The sequence below is a fragment of the Canis lupus genome, chromosome 17, assembly GCF_011100685.1.
Source record: "Canis lupus familiaris isolate Mischka breed German Shepherd chromosome 17, alternate assembly UU_Cfam_GSD_1.0, whole genome shotgun sequence".
Taxonomy (NCBI): domain Eukaryota; kingdom Metazoa; phylum Chordata; class Mammalia; order Carnivora; family Canidae; genus Canis; species Canis lupus.
The window spans coordinates 30330822-30350997 of NC_049238.1; the positions used below are offsets into that span (position 1 = coordinate 30330822).

Below are 20176 nucleotides of genomic sequence, written 5' to 3' on the forward strand. Positions count from 1 at the left end.
GGTTACTTGGAAAACAAACCACAATTTATAGCGTGGTTTTCATAAGATATGTTCCAAGCTCCAAACTAACTACAATTATTTTGGGTCATAATAACTATGGATTAGTCACTTGCCTTTATAAGGCAAGCTTTCTTCTAAAATCATAACAGTGGTGAATTTCAATTTTCATCTTTTCCTAGATTCACTTTTTTCACTTTTCTATGTGTCTTAATTATAATGATGGAATTACAATCTTTATAAAATGGATAAACTTTTAACAATGGTTGATGAATTAATGTCTCTATTGTGGGGGATCCCTGGGTGGCTCAGCAGTTTGGCACCTGCCTTTGGCCCAGGGCGCAATCCTGGAGTCCTGGGATCGAGTCCTGCGTCAGGTTCCCAGCATGGAGCCTGCTTCTCCTGTTGTCTCTGCCTCTCTCTCTATGTCTAACATAAATAAATAAATCATTTTTTAAAAAGGTCTCTATTGAGCCATAAGAGTGAACTCTTGTATAGATTTATTTGCATACCAAGAAGCTGCCTCTCCTGAACAATTTTTTGAGAGAGATTTGCTTCTAAGGAGAAAATAACTTGTCTTTATATAGTCTGAGAACAGTGGGTCTGGGAAACTGCTAACCTAAATTTTCTCCAGCAGAACCTTGAACAAAATTGACTTACCACCCAAATTCTAAATGGAATCTTTTTTCTACTTATGTATAATTAAAACTATCCAGTTATTTTAACTAATTTTTATATATATATGTATATATATATAGTAACAATATTTTGCCTAACTGATGAACATTTGACTTTATTTTGAACCTGCCCTGAGGAAACTGACCTTGGCTTCTGAAGTTGACACACAAATCATCAAGAATGTCCCTGAACATTATCTCTCAAGATGAAGAAAAAATGCAGAAGGGAGGGGCAAGACTCCTCTTTGCTCTGAATCTGTTGAGTTCCATTTTCAAGTGTATGCAAGACCGTGCTTTGAACAGGCTGACTACAGGAAATTGGTGTAAGAATGTGACTTAGAAAGCTTTCTGCAATTTCTGAAGAAATTTCATTCTTATCTTCAAGTGCCCCAGGAAAACTGCTGATCATTGAGCAAGGTTGGTATCAATCAGGCAAAGTATACACCTTTCTGAAAATGTTCCTTCATTGAACAAAAACTTAATTTTTCTAGCCAAATCAACAGTTTCTAATAAGAATTCCATATTTCAATGAGGTCATCATATTTTTAATAAATGGTTTCAACACTGGATTGCTAAGTAGTGTTACATAAATATTGTTGCTAATTTTTCTTTTGTACATATTTTTCTTAAATACCATTTAAGTTTTATTCAGCACAGGAATATTGGGCCAACTATTTTATTATATTTAAATGATTAATAGTTTATCACACTCATTACTTAGTCTTGTGGAAACAGTTAATAAACTTACTTTTGTGCCTTTTTCTTATTTATTTATTTATTTATTTATTTATTTAAGATTTTATTTATTCATGAGAAACACAGAGAGAGAGAGAGGCAGAGACACAGGCAGAGAGAGAAGCAGGCTCCATGCAGGGAGCCTGATGTGGGACTCCATCCTGGGTCTCCAGGATCAGGCCCTGGGCCGAAGGCGGTGCTAAACCACTGAGCCACCTGGGCTGCCCTTTTTATTTATTTATTTATTTTCTTTTTAAGATTTTATTTAACTTTTGTGCCTTTTTCAAAGACAGCATTTTTCCCTTGGAAGTTTCAAGTTGGCCATAGTAATCTCATACTACTTTTATAATTGGGGGGGGGGGTAATTTTCTTGTATTTTAGGTGTCCTCTAAAAGGAAAAATGCCCTCCAAAACACTCCCACTTGCATTAGACACGGTATTATTTTTCCTCTTGTCCCCAAGTCTATTCCTACACCAACCTGAACATCTAGACCCACCATAATTCTGTATGTACCCTGTGGCTTAGAGATAATGGTTAACCCCTACTGAGAAGCTCCCATGGGTAAGATGCTCTGATCTGGAGATTCAGGCCCTCCTGTAAATGGAGCAGTGAAGGCTCCATTGATAACTGATATGGAAGATGCAGACAGGACAATATCATGTGCGAATTTCTGTGCTGTGTTTATGAAAGGTGGACAATATCATGTGCGAATTTCTGTGCTGTGTTTATGAAAGGTGTTCTCATGAACCTCCTTCGAATGTTCTTCAGGCATCGAGGCCAGCCATCCAGTCTGGACTCACAGGATGTGGTTGAGAGGAAAGGCTCTCAGACAATGCTAAGTTGGGTTATTGCCTCTAAAAATGACTGTGACTGGGGCCAAGTTTCTTCACCTCTGCAAGCCTCTGTTTCCTTACCTGTAATGTTATTGATCTCACTGGATTGCTGAGGAGATGGAGTAAGACAATCCATATGAAGAAGGAAGCAGGAACTGGATGTAAGACCCAATCACTATTTATGCTGTGGTTGTTGCTGTTATTGGTTCTCCTCTGGTCTCCAGATCTGATTTGGGAAACTTGGAGTTTGAGTTGTGTCTGGCTGGCTTCTCCACTGCTGCTCTTTGCACAGCCAGCCATAGATCTCTGCATGCATGCTCTCTCTCTCTCTTCGTGGTTAGTGTGTTCTTAATTTTAAAATAATTTCTTCAATTATTTAGCAACAAAATACTTCTCTGACCCAAGCCTGGAGAAGAAGGTAGATTTTGCTCTTTTGAGATAGGAGTTGAGGGTGACAGTAGTACTTAACGTTTATAGCTCAATCTGCAGTTCACAGAAATTCAGGTGGTAAATTAACTTGAAGAGCAACAATATAATGTATTGGAATGTAAATGGTAATACCTGACCATCACCAGTTCCTGAGCCTTAAAATAAAATCTAGATCAAATTTCTAGAACAAAAGGAGAGTATATCTTCTCAAGGAAATGCAAGCAAAACCCTTGATTGCCTTCCAACTAAATAGTTCCTTTGCCCTTAATGGTCCGTTCCCTGAGTAAGCTGATAGGTGATACAAAAAAAAAAAAAAAAAAAAAAAAAAGGAAATGATTACATAAGGAAATATAAGAATAATTAACTACAGACTAGATTAATTATTGTTATAGGGCTAAGATCAACTTGGTCATTCAATTGCTCCAGGAATAAAAACACAGATAAAACCCGAGAAGTAAAAATAAAACAAAAAAACCTGATAAACCCATAACACACCCTTTACTACAGGAAGGACTACACATTTCTTAATGCTTTTCTTTTCACTATACATATTACTTTAAAAATTTTTTTTCAAAATATTTATTTAACATTGGGTATGTGCACTGTGCCAGGCACTGGGGTATCAAGATAGATGCATCCTTGCCTTGAAAAGATTCTCAATCTCAAGGACCCAACAGTCACTGACCAAGCAGTAATAATTCAGTGTATGAGAGAGACGTGTATGAAAGGAGGCAGAGAAGGGTTTCGGGTTTGTTGAAATCCTTATCCTTCTACGAAAGTTTTGATGGGGGCATGGATGGATACATCTTTTGGGGAGGAGGAAAATGTACAGAGTAGCCTCTCAATGGAAGCAGATTAAAATTAATCTGCTGGATGAGTTGGTTTTTGACAAGCGGTAAACAGCAGGGTATTCGAGGCACAGAGTGCATCTGAAAAGGACACAGAGACTGGAAAATCTGTGGCTTACGGAAAGAGGATATGGCAGTTTGGCTATAGCTAAAGCATAGGATGATGCCTGGTAGGGAAGAGCTGGAAAAGCCAGTGAGGACAAATTGTGAAGGGCCAGATAATTGTAGCACTGTGCTAGTTGTGATGGAGAAAAGGGTCTTAATTAGGTCCAGCTACTATAACAAATTACCATAGGCTGAGTGGCTTAAGTGACGTTTATTTCTCACCGTCCTGGGGGCTGGAAATCCAAGATCCTGGTGCCAGTATGGCTAGGTTCTGGTAAGACTCCTTTTTCCAGGTTGCAGACACTGTACTCTCACATGGTAGAAAAGAGACCTCTGGCCTCTTAGTTTTCTTATAAGAGTAGTAATCCTATTCACGAGGGCTCCAACCCTGTAACCCAATTATCTGCCAAAGGCTCCGCCTCCAAATTGCATCACTTTGGGAATTAGGGTTTAAATATATGAACTTTGGGGGAGTACAAACATGTGTCCATGATGATCAGCAACTTGGAAAGTCCTAGCAGTTGTTTCCTGCAGCCTCCCCTAGCTGTTGCAGTTCCTTTTATGCTATTCTGCGAATAAGGGTGCAGCAGTCATTTCTTGTTTTTAGTTAGCCTGGCAAGGGTAGGTCCTCTCTATGCTATTTAGTTTGAACTTTACCAAAGATCAACGGCTACCACTATCTCTGTTTCTACCTCTCATGTAATTTTTACAGAGCCAGGATCAGAATCAAAGATACCGGTGCCAGGCGAAGGAACAGGTGTCATGTACACACACAGGAGTCCACAGTTATCTTCCCCTGCTTCCTGAACCTGACTAACCAGTCAGCACCAGCTGCCATCCTCCTCTAGGAGCAGAGAGGGGTAAGGCCTTGTTCTCAGCCTATACTCCATATTTTTATTTTGGACCTCTTCTGTGCTGTGTGCTGAGGCCGCAGCAGTAGACCGCTCAGAGGGCTGCTTCTGGAAAAGCTTAAATTGATAGGTACTTTAAGTACTACAGAAGAGACAGTATAGTTTTTTTCTTTTTAGGATTTTATTTGTTTATTCATGATAGACATAGAGAGGCAGAGACACAGGAAGAGGGGGAAGCAGGCTCCATGCAGGGAGCCCAACGTGGGACTGGATCTCAGGACTCCAGGATGGGGCCCTGGGCCAAAGGCAGGCGCTAAACCGCTGAGCCACCCAGAGATCCCCGACAGTATAGTTTCTTTTGCATTTGACTCTAACTAAAAAAAAAAAACAAAACAAAACAAAAAAACACTTATTATCATCCTGCATAACAGGATAAATACAATACATATTACAATAATATGTTTTGTATTTATGTATAATCGCATCACTGTATTTATGTATAATACATTTATTGTATTATATGTATAATACATAAATACAATAATATTTTATTGTATTCTGGTTAAATAAAGCAAATATTAGGATTATATTGTAATACATCCTCGCAAACCATAAATGAGATGAAAGTGGTTTTTGGAATGGAGGGCTATTCTAGTTTCAAATCTTAAAAGTATTAGCCTGCTGTATTCCAAAATACAACTTTATTTCAACAAAATGACCGTGGCTATGTCTAGGCTTACTGAATTCTTTAATGCGGCCTGCTTGAATCTCCAAACACCTTAGAGTCTCGGGAATCCTATAGAATCCCCGTCGGTAAACAGCATTGTATAGATTATAAAATGAGCCTTTTTATTGTTCAGAGAGCAGGATTTTTTTTTTCTTCGATAAATAGGAATGTTCCGGTTTTAATTCCACTTAGTACACATTGGTGGGGGATTTGGAATCCAAACTAAGTTCTCCGCAAGCCTACGTTTAAAACTCAAGGTGAGGGCAATACGGAAAGGAGTGCGTTGTTTCTGTTTGTCAAGAGTTTGCCTTCATCGTACCAACCACAGCCCATGCAGCTGGGTAGGTCTGGTAAGGTCGCAGACGTTACGGATCCGAGGGGGCCTTGAGCTAACAGCAGCTCAGAAGGGCGGGGGCAGGGGATGCCGGAGTGGCTCAGCCTTTCGGCGCCTGCCGTTGGCCCAGGGCGCGATCCTGGAGTCCCGGGATCGAGTCCCGCGTCGGGCTCCCGGCATGGAGCCTGCTTGTGTCTCTGCCTCTCTCTCTCTCTCTGTCATGAATGAATAAATAAAATAAAAAATCTTAAAAAAAAAAAAAAAAGGAGTAGCGGTTGGGGATTTCAGTCATTAAACTGGAACGTGAGCTAAAGCGAAGAAACCGTGGTCGCGGCCCCGCCCGCTGACGGTAGCGATCTCGGCGCTGCCCAGAACCGCGGGTCGAACGTCAAGGTCGTGCCCGGGAGGGGGTCGGAGAGGGGGACCCGGGGGGCGGGGGCCGCGGCCGCGGCTGTGCGGGGCTGCGGCGACCGGACGGAAGGCGGCGGGCCGGCGCGGGGCCCCGGGGAGGCGGCGTCCGGCCACGGGGTGCGGTGCGCGCAGACGCGCCGGCGGAGCGGTCTCTCCCGGGCAGGGTGCGCTGGGAGCCCGCCCGGGTAAGTCGAACCCCCCGCGGGAGGAGGCGGGAGCCGCGGGGCGAGCGGCCGCGGGCTCCTCCCCCGGCGCCTCCGCTATCTGGGTCAGGACGGGGCGGGCCGCGGGGACCCGCGGGCTCGGGGCTGCTGTCCGCCCGCCGCTCGGCTCCCGGCCGCAGGTCCCCGGTGCCCGACGGCGGAGAGGCCCGCGCGGCGAGCTCAGGTGCGTGCGGGGGTGGGCCCTGGGCGGCTCGGCGGCGGGCCGGGCCGGGCCGCGGCGGGGCTGCGGAGGGCTGAGGCGGCACTTCCGGCGGCGCGGCGGCGGCACTTCCGGGTCCCGGGGGCATCCTCGCTGCGGCGGCTGCGGCGGCTGCGGCGGCGACACTGCGCGGGGCACGGCGGCTGCGGGGGCTTCCCGCGCCCGCGCTGCCCTGTCGGCCGGCGTCTGAGAGCGTCGGCCTTGGGACTGGCCGGTGTGTCCACGCCGGACGCCGGACGCGGGACGCCGGCCTTGGGGGGACGCCGCCGGCCTGGGTGCGCGGGAGCGGGCGGGTGCTGCGTGGCGGCCGGACGGGCCCGCAAGCCCCAGGAGCCCCCGCTCCCGCCCGCTGCGCCCCCGCTGGCCTCCGCTGGCCTCCGCGCCGCCGCCCTCCCTCCCTCCCTCCCTCCCTCCCAGCCGCGCGCAAACACCCCGCGGCGGCGGCTTCTGCCCTCCGTCCGGTTCTCCACCCGCCCTCCACGGGAGGAGGGCTGGGTAGTGCCACCAACGTTTGCAAATGCGCCAGACATCAGCAAGCCCTTGAGTTTAAAAGAAGTTATTAAACTAGGAAAAGTAGTGAGAACCTGATGAAACAGAGTCACGAGTTCACTTAGGAAGTGTTAGATCATCCAGGTCGCCGTGGGGAATCTGATGGCCACTTCAGGTCTCAGGTATAACCCTCTGGGAAACAAGCCTCACACTCGAGTGTAACCCATGATGTGCCTTTATCGTTCTTACAAGACCTTTCGTACGTCTTCCAAGTACCAGAGTTAAATATTTCATGTACTTCCCGCTGAGAGTCTGCTGATGCATTAAATGAATATATGTCCTAGACATTGCTGAAAACACAGTAACTACCTTGGTGTAAAGCACAATTTCCTTTTCTAAAATTTTATTTTTTAAAGACTTTATCTATTTGACAAAGAGAGCATAAGCAAGGGGGGCAGCAGAGGGAGGAGACTCCCCACTGAGCAGGGAGCCCAACAGGGCCCCATCCCAAGACCCTGTGTCATGACCTCAGTCAGCTGGAGGCAGCCAAATAGTCAAGTGGGCCACCAGACGCTCCCCAAAATTATTTTTAATGTAGACATTTCTTTAGCGTTAAAATTTTGATTTATTCAGTAGGATTCTTGTTCTCATCTGCTAGTAACTTAATTATATATTACCCATTAATTTTAGGTGCCAATAATTTTTGTTAATGTTTCATTTTCTATCAATATTACTAGCACCTTACAAATCAACACATGTAATGGGAATAATACTTAGCATTTGATCATCTAGTCAATACATCTTTTGATTACTGTGTTTTTATACAAAAGTATAGGTGTGTACTAATTTGACAATTACACATAGAAAAGTTACTTAATGTAATATAACCTTTGAAATTATACCGCAGCTAAGCAAGTGTTCTGATTTATTACCTTGCTAACTACTGTTTCTTTTAAAAGATTTATTTTGAGAGAGAGAGTGTGTGGGGTGGAGGGGCAGAGGGAAAGGGAGAGAGAGAGAGAGAGAGAGAGAGAGAGAGAATATTTTAAGCAGACTCTGCTCTGAGCTGCAGGAGGGGCTTGATCTCAAACCTGAGATCATGACCTGAGTGGAAACCAAGAGTCTGGCACTTAACAGGCTGTACCACTGAAGTGCCCCCACTAGTTACTATTTTTAATGAGTGGCATTTTTCAAATTGGTGGCTTAGAAGCACATTTATTTTGATAATAGCTTGTACTATTAGTCTCTAACTGTGGTTATTTAAAAGCAATACCTGCTCTATTGATTGATTGTAGTTGATTTTTATAGTTCTAAAATCCTATTTCACCTCTGAGCATCTCTGCCTAGTCAGCATTCTCCTTCATGTCCTTATTGATTCTGAATCTTCGTCATGCAGCAGTACATCTAAGAGTTATCAGGGTAACAGTTTTCCTGTCCTAGTCAGATGGCCCCTGGGTAAATGACAACTGTATGCCTCAGTTTGCTTATCTGCAAAATAGAGATAATAATAGGACCTGCCTCCAAGAGATAATTTGGAATTGGTATAATTCCTAAACAAAAGGTGAAAGAAAAATTAATGCTCCTGGCCACCTATTTAAACCTGGTATGGTCTCAGGGATAAGATCGCCTTCCTACATAGACTTTGACTTCCTATTTATTTACTTTATCAAATGAAAAGAATTTCAAACTAGGCTATATTTTTTAATGTAAAATTCAAGGAAGGCCCAGCAGGAATGAACCAAGAAAGCAATCACAATAAGAAGATTTCTTTTAATAGACCTCCAGATTAGCATATGAACATGCTGCATTAATCTTTTTATTGACAAGAAGCCAAGATCAAGCTTGATGCATGGTTATTAGATGTGATGCTAATGGGAATCCTGGGCATGTAACAGCTTTTCTTATTATCTGTTGCATTTTTGTAATAATCTTTCAAAATTTAGTTTTATTTTTTTGTGTGTGGAAATAAAAGTGTAAAGCCAATAATAAGTATTATTCAGCTGAAGTTACAAACTGATCCTAATCTACTGCTGGCATGTCTCCTGCATTTGATAGGGGAGGACAAATGGTTAGACTTATAGTTCTGTTCTACCAATTAGGTAAAAATGCTTTTTTTTTTTTTTTAAATCAATTCCAGGCAAACTTCCCTGAGGTCAGGCAGGCAAGATTAAGCACATGGCCTTGCTATTAGAATCTTTGGCTTTAGAAAGGAGTCTTAATTCTTTTGGATATTATATTCACCAACATCTGAGGTAATTTCTGGAAAATTATCATTTTAAAATCATTAATCCTTCTCTCTTACACTGACACCTATAATGAAGTGGAGCATCGAAATAGGATACTCCCTGCATTCAGTGCGTATCATCTACTGTAAGATTTCGGAATCTAATGAGACATTCTTTTAGGGAGACTTCTTGGAAATATTATTCCCTCTCCCATAGGGCATCATTTGAAACGTCACATTTAGTTGGTCATTTAGAGTATAAGAAACAATGCCTTGCTTAAGTATATGAGATCATGGGATATAGACCATAGGAAGGCACATTTCACGTACACAGCTGAATTCAGAATCTGCATCTTTGCAGTGAGCCTTACCCTGTTCTCACTCCCAGCTGTTTATTTTGTTTCCTAGTTCACTTAGAACAATGAAGCAACTACAGAGAACTTCCATCAGCTTCCACTGTCACATCTACCCACCTTCCTGAATCTGCTCACATAATCTGCCTTTTCTTTTGTTTCTATGAATGAATGGCCTGTGTTTCCATCAAAGGTCAACGTCAGTACTTGTACACTGCAGACCACCCATCCCTCTGCCTTCTCAAGTTTACTGCCACAGTGATTCTCTGATTCTTTACTTCATCATTTTATCTTCCTTTGAAAAAAAATTGGATCTTGTCCATTCCCATAACAGAAATGCTGTTATTTCTCCATCTTTTTGGCACCATTTTCCAATATAGTCACGACATCATTTCTTCTCTCCTTACTTGCTTTCTGTATGCCCGTTTGTTCTTTTTCCTCTTTTCCTGACTAATTTTGGACTAATTGAATATCTTTAGTATTACATTTTTATCTCCACTCTTGGCTTATTATTTATACCTTAGTGGGTTTTTTTTTTTTTTTGCTGTTATTGTTGTTTGTTTATTTAATGTTTGCCCTTGGATTTATGACTGTACATCTTTAGTTTATTATTATGATACTGCATTATAATCTAAGACCCTTACAACAGTGTATCTATTTTGTCCCCTCCCATACTTTGGACTATTATTCTAACCTTTTACTTCTACATAAGTTATAAACCCCATAATAGGTTAAATATCATTTTTACTATAATAAGCAAAGATTTTATAAAGAAATCTTAAAGTGAGGAAAATGACTTTTATATTTACCCTATTTGCCACTACTGTTTTAATTCATCTATTGCCATTTCCTTCTGCCTAAAGGACCTCTTTTAGCATTTCTTGTAGTCCTTGTCTGATGGCAATGAATTCTCTCAACTTTTCTTTGTCTAGAAAAATCTTTGTTTTACCCTCGTTTTTGGAAAATATTTCACTGCACATGGAAATGTAGGTTGACAGTTTCTTCCAGTACTTTAAAGGTGTCACTCCATTGTATTTTTACATGAATAGTTTCTAAGGTGATGTCTCTGAGACCATCACTGCTGTAATCTTATCCGTTTTTCTCTGTACATGATATGTCACTTTTTTCCCACTGACTACTTTTAGCACTTCTTCTTTATCACTGGTTGTCAGCATTTTTGTCTAATTTGGAAATTTTTTGGCCATCTTTCCTTCAAATATATTTTTTAAAGATTTTATTTATTCATGAGAGACACAGAGAGAGAGGCAGAGATATAGGCAGAGGGAGAAAAGCAGTCTCCCTGCAGAGAGGCTGACTTGATCCCGGGACCCCAGGATCATGACCTTAGCCAAAGGCAGATGCTCAACCAGTGAATCACCCAGGTGCCCTCCTTCAAATATTTTTTTACACTTTTCTTCCCTGTAACTTTAACTGTATATGTTTTAGACTGCTTGATATTGCTATAAGCTGTGCTTAATATATTAATATGTATATATACATATTAAGATGCTCACTGGTTCATAAATGGCACTGTCTCCTTGTAACTTTACATGGTAGAAGAGTGGGGGGATATCTCTGGGTTCTCTTTTATGAGGGCCCGAATCTCACTTACGAAGGCTCTGCCTCCTGAAGGCCCCACCTCCTAATACTATTACATTGGTGATTAGGATTTCAACATACGAATTTAGAGGGGACACAAACATTTAGTCTGTAGTAGATGGTATCTGTTGTTTTGTCTTCAGATTTGCTCACTTTTTCTCCCACCATGGTTTTTCTTCTGTTAATCCCATTTAATACAATTTTATTTCAGATATTTTACTTTTCATCTCCAGAAATTCTGTTTGGTTCTGCTTAATAACTTCTGTTGCTCTCCTCATCATGATTATGTTTTTCTTTAACATATTTTTAATATTTATATTAAATAGGGATGTCTGGGTGGCTCAGCAGTTGAGCATCTGCCTTCGACTCAGGGTGTGATCCTTGGGTGCTGCGGTTGAGTCCCGCATCAAACTCCCTGCAGGAAGTCTGCTTCTCTCTGCCTATGTCTCTGCCTCTCTCTGTATCTCTCATGAATAAATAAATAAAATCTTTTAAAAATATATTTATATTAAATAGTGAGCATATTTGTAATAGTTGTTTTAACATCCTGTCTGCTAATTCCATCATCTCTGTCATTTTCCTGCTTCTTTACATATCTAGTAATTTTTGATTGGATGATCAACATTGTGATTTTATGTTATTGAATTTTTCATTTCCTTTAAAGAGTTGGACTTTCTCTTGAAGGCAGTTAAATTATTTGTGAATTAGTTTGATCCTTTGGAGGCCCATTTTTAATCTGTTTTAGAACAACTCTAAATAGATCTTAACTCTGGGTTAATTAGGCCTCATTTCTAAGGCATTACCCTTTTGAGATCTCTACTGAAAGCTTCAGATATTTGATAAATACTCTCTACTCTGGTGGCAATTTGTGTAGTCTTTAGGAATAGTTCCATTTACAGCTTCCTGGTATTTGTTCTATTCCTGGAAATTGTTCTTTTGCCTGGCCTAATGGGGTTTTCCTCTGTACATGTTCAGACTGATATTCAGTTAAAGATTTAAGAAGACTCCTATGCATATTTCTAGGGCTCTTTCTCTACGTACTTTCCTCACAGTACCGTGCCACACAAATTCTAGGTTGCTTCAGTTTCTCTGAGCTCTATTCTCTGTTCAACTCGGAAGACTACTAGGCTTTGTTTGGTTTTCCCCTTCCAGCGCCATAGTCCAGAAATTGCCTCTAAGTAAACATCTGGGGAGGTCATAGGATTTACCTCATGTGTTTCCTTTATCTTGGGGATCAAAGATGGCAGTGCTGCATTAGTATGCTCCTTGAAGAGGTGTCAAGAAAAACAAAAAAATTTTGTGAATTTAAATTCCTGTAATGGATAGTATACCATTACTTGTAACGTTTGTCTCAAATTGCTAACAAAATTTAATACAGATGTTTACCTGTTTACAATGTAGTGGATATTGGTGAGAAAATAATTTTTGGAACCTCAAAGTCTGTAAAAAAAGCCTCACTATATTTTGCTCTAACCACAGAAGTTTATTGTACTGCTAATATACTTACTGCTATCTTAAAATCTTGGAAGAAAAGGGGGCTTTATGTTATTGTTTCTTGTTAATGGCCTTCTGATTTTAAGAACAGAGATAAACAATAAAACTAGTGAAGATGGGATATACCAAAGAAAGATTATGGTGCGTTTCAAAGTAGCTGAGTTTATGTGGAATTAGGCAGGCTAAAGCTTGAGCCTTGAGTGCAAAACAGTGAAAGTTCAGAGAAAAGAATTAAGAAGAGGACATTTTTGTTATTTTTTTAAAAAAGGATCATTTGAAAAAAAATAACATGAAGACCTCAGACAGAAATAGAAATGTAAGGAGCAGAGGCATTCTGGGTCAAAAGGAGAAAGGAGATGAAGCCTGCATGTGTCAGCATTTTTGTTCCCCATGCTGAGTAAAACAGAGATGAGGTGAGCTCCAAACTTGACAGAGCTCTCTAATATAGTTTACATTCCAAATCCTTGAGCTTTTAAAATGTTTATTACTCTAAGTATACGTGTGAATTAGGTGCTAAGAAAAAGTTCCTTGGACTTCCTTAAAGAGTAGGTAAGACTCAGAAGTCAGCATACTGATTTTATATCGATAAGGGGCTCAAACACAGTTAAGCACAATTTGAATTCTTAAATAGTTTTCTTTTCCCAGAAATGTATGATGATGCTTTTACCATTATTTATCATACTCTTTAAAAATATATGATAAAGAGTAAATTTCAGGCCAGTCATATAGAATACAAATTCTGAATTAAAACTGATACTTTATAATGGTCTTTGGTAATATTCTTAAAGTAAATATTTCTATTAGCCACATACATTTTAGAGGTAAATGTATTTTGCTTATAATACATTTTAGTTTATGATTTATCGTGTGTGTTTAGGTGGGTGTGTCTATGATGTAGACTTGGCTTTTGTTGATTGAGAAAGCTTTAATATTTTTGTCTTGGGCAAAGACAGAAACAACACTCATTTACATTTGTGCTTTCAATTTTAGAAACAAAACCCAAGAAATGCCTCATTCCACAAACAAAGAGCTGATACTTGGCATCATGGTGGGAACTACTGGAATCAGCTTGCTTCTTTTGTGGTACCACAAAGTTCGTAAATCCAGGAAAACATTGAATTTACCTAAATTTCTTTCCCTGGGTAGTAAGTTTGATTCAATGACTTTTCAAGATGAAATGTATAATGGCCAAGGAACAGCAGCAATCTTTCAAGGAAGGCAGCTTCAGATATTGGAGAAGTTAAATGAATTACTGACAAATATGGAAGAACTCAAAGAGGAAATCAGAGTTCTTAAAGAAACCATTCCAAAGCTGGAGGAATATATACAAGGTGAACTTGGAGGGAAGATAACTGTTCATAAGATAAGTCCTCAGCACAGAGCTAGAAAAAGAAGGCTTACCACAGTTCAAAGCTCTGCAACAAGTAATAGTTCCGAGGAAGCAGAAAGTGAAGGAGGGTAAGTTTCTTGACGATGTTTCCCATGTCGAATTATTTATTTCATTATTGCTATTATTTTAGGTTCTTTCATTATGTACTTCCAGGTATATATACTGCTACTAATAAGATAAAAAAAGAAATGATTGTATGGCTTACATCATAATTAAAACTATTCAGTAGTGGTCTATATTTAAGATAGTTTATATTGACAAAAAGAATATAAGTAAATGACTAGTACCTCGTGACCTCATATGAGTTAATGAAAAAGTCAGTAATTTTTACCAGAATATGTAGCCTATTTTTATATGTGGCTACCATGTGACCCCTTATGTAAGATCTGTCCAACAAATCTATGCTGCCAATTATCATTAGCTACATTAGCCATTAAGCACCTGAAATGTAGTTAGTGCAACTGAGAAACTGAATTTTTAATCTCATTTAATTATAATTAATTTAAATAGCCATGGAACTAGTGGCTTACTGAATTGAGCAATGCAGACCTAAAATAGATTTGATAATGTACAAGTGATTCAGTTTCATCCTCACCATCCTCAATGGTAATCCTTTGAATTCTAAAACCAAGAACATAAATAATATTCTTTTAGAAGAAAAACATGATTTATAAGTAAAAACAAAACAAAACAAAAAAACAAAAAACCCCAAACAAAACCCAAAAAACAAACCCATGCTCAACTAGTGTTTTTGAAGAATAAAAAAGGCAAGCATATAATCACTAGATGTTCTTTAGGGCAAGGACACTATGTTTTCTTTGTTATATTCTTAACACATTGTTCTTGTACCTAGCACAGAGTAGACACCAATGAATATTTCACGAATGAATGAATGTTCTGCTAAGTCACCATGGAATTGGGAGAAGGGATCTGAAGGGAGAAGGAAGGAGAGGGAAGAAGAGAGGAAACAAAGGGTAGGGATAAAAGTGTGATTTCATAGATAAAGAAATGTAAATGGTTGATCAAGTCTTTGACATCATGCGAGGACTGGAATTACTTAGTATTTTTATGTATGAACTGGAGACATAACTGTATGAAAAATCTTTCAGATAGAGAAAAGTCACAAACGATAGATCTAGATAACAGGAAGGTCTTAAACATTTGTGTTCCTGAACAACAAGTCATAGACTGATTTTAAAACTGGCAGTGGGATGTTTAAAAGGAATTCACAATATTTCTAAATACTCCAGGACTGTAACTTGAAAAAGGCACTATTAATTATTAAGGGTATAGAGAATAGCAACCTAGTACTCTAATGAGGAACAAAGATCCCAACACAACATAGGACATCAGGGAGAGTTCTTGAAGATCACCAATGGTTATACCTTTATGTAAATCTATGGCATTTCCTCCTAAGGAATCCTGTGTTCAACTTTGGCAATCTCATCTTCAAAAGGACATAATGGAGCTAAGGACTAGCCAGAGAAGATCCCCTAGACCGAGAGAAGAAACGGCAGTCCTGGTAAAGGAGTGGAGGCCAAAAGGCTGAGTGGACCTTAGTCTAAAAAGACCTGGGTTAGGGTGAGCACAGGCTTGTTCAAGAAATTCTAAAATTCTAGGAAGAGAGGCAACCTTTGACAAGTTTAAGATGTTTGGGACAAATGAAAAGAAGATAACTGTGGGACTTAATTAACTTCAAGTAATAGTATAGGCATAAATTGTTTATGTGAGTTCAGGAAGGATTTGTGAAATTTGTGAATAATAGTCACAGACAGCTAATAAGAAAAACTTTAAGATTGATGTAGGTTGTTGCCTACATCATTGCCCCTTCTTGCTCAATCCTGGTGCCTTTGTTAGCAATAGAATACTAGAATTGAGGCAAGGGAGCCCTCATGACTTGGACTAGATTATAGTAAATGGCTCTTAATAGAGGGAAACTTTCCTATTTAGCTATACTTCAATAAAATAAGCAAAACAAGCAAACCAACACCTACTGTGGATTTTTTTTTTGAGAGAGGAATAAGACACAAATAATACCCTCTTTCTAAATAAAAACCTAGAGACAAACTTTTAAAATAAATAATGTACTTTTTAAAAACAAGGTCTTTATAAAGTATATTTGTGTAAATTTTGCATTGCCCGTCCTGATAAACCTCCCACAGTACAAAGTGACTGGTCATGGTAAGATACAGTCTTAGCCCCATTAGCATATTTAACGTAAGATGTATCCTTGATACAACAGTGTCCTTGCAGCAAAATTAAAACATCAAACGATAATTGCATGTTCCATACATTAGATTTAACTTTTGCCAAAGGTTTCTGGAGCTTTTGACTTCTCTTAGTAAAGAAGATGACAGTCACAATTTGCCGACACTGTTCTATATAAGAAAAGGGGAGAAAATGAATTATGTCCTTAGGTAGTGTCAAAAACTTGAGTGGATAGATCAGTAGAATGCATTTTCTGCAAACAGTATCTTCTGCATGCCTGTCTTAGTACACAGTATCATTAGGGACAAAGGGGTTTATGCCTTTTTAGACCTAGCTAATTTTATCTTGGTTGTGGGGGTGATGGTGCCTGAGGCTTAGATTCCTATACTGTGGCCATCAGAGGGCCTTTTTTTTTCTTAGCGCTAGTGTGAATGTCTTGGAAAGCATCTGTGCTTCTTGATAATATTATGTTTCAACTGATTTTTTTCTCCCCTGCTCCATGACTTGGAGACAGTCACTGCGTTGGCAGCGTTGGTTCCTTTCAGTGACAAATAGTACTAGACAGCAGCATCTTGGTGTGTAGACATGGCAGGGTGATACGAGAGCTTGTTTGGGCCCATTTTAGGTCAGGGTAAAGAAAAATTGTTCTAAATATTTTCAAGGTTATAAGTTCACATCAGTGTTTTCAGCTTAAAAGGAAGCCCTTCCTTATTTCTGAAAACTTTTTTAGCTCATTTTCTTTCTCAAGCTGCTCACTGCTTTTTCTCTGTCAGCCTTTATCTGTACTGTTCTATCAAACCACGAGTTTAAAAAGTTATTATATGACAATGTTATGTAAAGCTTTAGAAACCTCTCTTTCAAAAGTTCCATCTTATTCCATTTTAGATTAAAATCATATCCCATGATAAACTCATAGTTCTTCATTCTAAGTGAGCTTTACAAAGAATAGATGTGTTTCAAAATGAGACATTTCTATTAGGAAAATCAGGGTTGTATAGTGACCCTACGGGCCTTCTGTTTCTTTTTTTTTTGCGCCTGTTGACACTAGGCACAATTAGGATTATTTGAAAAGAAAAACCCCGTAAATCTACCACCAAAAGAGCACCAAGCTGTAATACAAGCCACAATACCTAGAACCTTAGATATTACTCTACAAATAATAGAGGATGGTGATGCCAGCAAGACCATAGACAGAAACAGGCTTTTGAGATTTTATTTAAAACTACTTAAATTCCTAGGGTGCCGGTGGCTCAGTTGGTTAAGTGTCCAACTCTTGACTTCAGCTCAGTTCATGATCTTGGGGTTGTGAGACCAAGCCCCACATTGGGCTCCATGATCAACAGGGAGTCTGCCTGGGATTCTCTCTTTCCCTCTGCCCCTTCCCTTGGTCACTTACACACCCACACGCTCTCTCTCTCTCTTAAATAAATAAATCTTAAAAAAGAAAAAACTTAAATTTTCATTTCATGAGCCAAATATAGTCTTTGCTTTTTATTCATTTACATTTTTTTTATTCTATTACTTCTGCCAAGTCAGTTTTACTGTTGGACTTCAATTTCTCAAGGCCTTGAGAGAAAGACAAATTCAGATATTCATGATGTGGTGCTTTGGTATTCTTTCATGTTGTAGAAGAGCACATTTGTATACAAAAAATTGTTTTTTGTTTAGAATTTTCAAAAATGAAACATTACCACATAATTGAAATCCTTTTTTGTAGTCCTTTCTCTCAGAGGTAGCCATTATCTTAAAGTTGGTACAGAGTCTTCCTTTGAAAGTTTGGATTTTTCTCCTATATGTGTATGTTTACATCAGAAATGAATAAATCATGTTTGGTTCTTAAAATTTACATAAATGGTGATATATGGCATATAACATTTTGTAACTCATTTTTGCATCAAATGTTTCTTTGAGGTTTTTCCAGATTGATGTAAGTAAATTTATCTCATTCTTTTCAGTTGCTATGCTGCATTCCATTGTATGAATATGCCTTAATTTATTTCCCTATGGATGGATGTTTATTTAGGTCACCATTTTTTGGTTCTTCTAAACAATGCTTTATTGAATGCCTTCCTTTTTCCTTAGGCACGTGTGGAATAATTTTAAAGTATTTACTTAGAAGTGGAGGCAGAATTATCGGCCAAATATAGTGTTATTTTGTATTACTAAACTACTCTTCGGGGTGTACTAGTATTTGAGAATTCTTATTTTCCATACAAATTCTTATAGTTAGACTTTTTAATTTTAGGCAACTTGATGGAGATGAAGTAGTAACTAATTATTATTTCAGTTTGCATTTCCCCAAGCACTAGTAAGATTGGGCATCTCTTCATAGTTCATTTGCATTTTGGTCTCCTCATCTATAAATTTCTTTTAAAAATGAAACAATAGAGGAAGGTAACACTAATAGTTGGGTCCTCTTTATTCATTCAATGAGAGTGTTCACTCTGTGCCAGGCACTGTGTAGGCTCTCCATGTACATTAGGAAACAAAGTCTTTCAAGTCAAACAGATTTAAAAAAAAAAAAAAAAAAACTAACAAAATGTTAAAGAGAGATGTTGTGTTCTAGCTTTAACCAGAGCCCCAAAAGCCAAGAACAGATCAGTTAAGGGCCAAGTCCTCTTGCATTCTAAACCTTCCTAGGCAGGACTTGCCAAAAGATGGAAGCCATGGCCAGCATGAGCATGCACTCACTGGTAGCCTGTGAAAGGAAGCCGATGAAGGGCAAAAGAAGCATTTCTTCAGGGGAAGTTGTTCCTTTGCTGGGCATCCCACCAGTATGTGTATGATGCAGAGTGCTATAGAAATGGATAGCATTACTTAGGTAGAATATGTTGCATGAGAAGAGTGAAATGGCGGAGTGCAGAGCCTTTTGGAACCAGTACTAAGGGAGAGGGCAGAGGTGGGTGAGCCTTTAAGGAAAGACAGAAGACTGATGATCAAGGAAGTGGGAGCAGGCCTTCAGTGTTCTATTTAAGAAGTCATTGCCAGACCCAAATTTATCTAAGTTTTCTCCTGCGTGATCTTCTAGCAGTTTTATAGTTTTGCATTTTATATGTAAGTCTTTGTTCCATTTTGAGTTCATGTTTGTGAAGGGTGTAAGGTCTGCATGACCAACCTCCCTTTGTCTAGGCCATATGACAGGATTGTGGGGAGAAACCATGAGGAATGATGTGATGGTCCCCTCCAGACCCAAAAGCACATTTAGCAAATTTTCTTACTGCTTGGGGTAAAAGTAGTGGGTTCCCTAAGTTCAGCATTCTTTTCTTTGTAACACAAGTCAGTGTAAATGCAAGAGTCTCTGGGGCCCTCTGCATTGCCCTTGTGGGACCTGGGGTCTGGGAAAACCAGCTCAAATATGCCAGCGATCTTACTGCTGGATTTGTTGTGCATAATAAACTCCTCTCCCTCTGACCTAAGAACTGTGTGTGAGACATTAACCGATTAATGTATTAGCTTATATGTAGGGTGAAATCAGATTACCAAATTGACAATTATATAATGAAAAAGAGAGAGCGTTAGGCCTTTGAAGAATAATTTGTCCAAAGGTTTCCCAAAGCAGATTGTTAGGAAGGGAACAAAATCACAAGGTGGTAGTGGGTATTCAGGACATTGAGAAGTAAAAAAGTTTATATTCGAGGCAGTGTTTTATGTCATCAGTGACTTGACACACATACCTATTATATGGATAGTGCTCCAAGTTGGTTTGGAAAAGGAGAGAGCAATATTTCTTTCCTGATAACTCTGTTACCCTTGTCTTTAAATGAGTAGGAGTTGTTTTAAGGGGTGAGGTTAGAAACAGTAGTATAGCCGATCTCCATAATCTGTGCATGTGGCCCACACGATCAGATGGCATGCTTTATTGCCGATGAAGATGAAGCTTACTTCATTCTGGGGGCAGTGATGTTGATCAGGTATGATTTTGTTTTGTTTTCCTTCTCCATATATTTTTGGACCAAAGTTTGTATTGGTGACTTTTTCATATCACTGAAGGGTATAAAAAACTGGGGTGAATAGTGTTCGTGTGAAGGTAGAATGAATTAGTAGGCCA

At 39.5% G+C, this 20176-nt stretch overlaps 1 protein-coding gene across 5 annotated transcripts in view; it reads left to right on the top strand.

The window, feature by feature from the left end:
- The first annotated feature begins 936 nt into the window (after window positions 1–936).
- RMDN2 (regulator of microtubule dynamics 2) overlaps window positions 937–20176 on the top strand; it is a 66965-nt gene continuing 47725 nt past the window's right edge. Inside the window, exons 1-4 of one of the 5 annotated variants that reach the window (XM_038561294.1) lie at window positions 948–1091; window positions 2179–2404; window positions 4338–4485; window positions 13521–13988. In XM_038561294.1, the coding sequence (XP_038417222.1) occupies window positions 13537–13988 (452 nt within the window). In that variant the 5' untranslated portion in view covers window positions 948–1091; window positions 2179–2404; window positions 4338–4485; window positions 13521–13536. Of the gene's footprint in view, window positions 1092–2178; window positions 2405–4337; window positions 4486–6011; window positions 6134–6190; window positions 6336–6891; window positions 7043–13520; window positions 13989–20176 lie in introns of those variants that run through there. The other 4 variants (XM_038561293.1, XM_038561295.1, XM_038561292.1 and 1 more) reach the window with 4 other exon arrangements.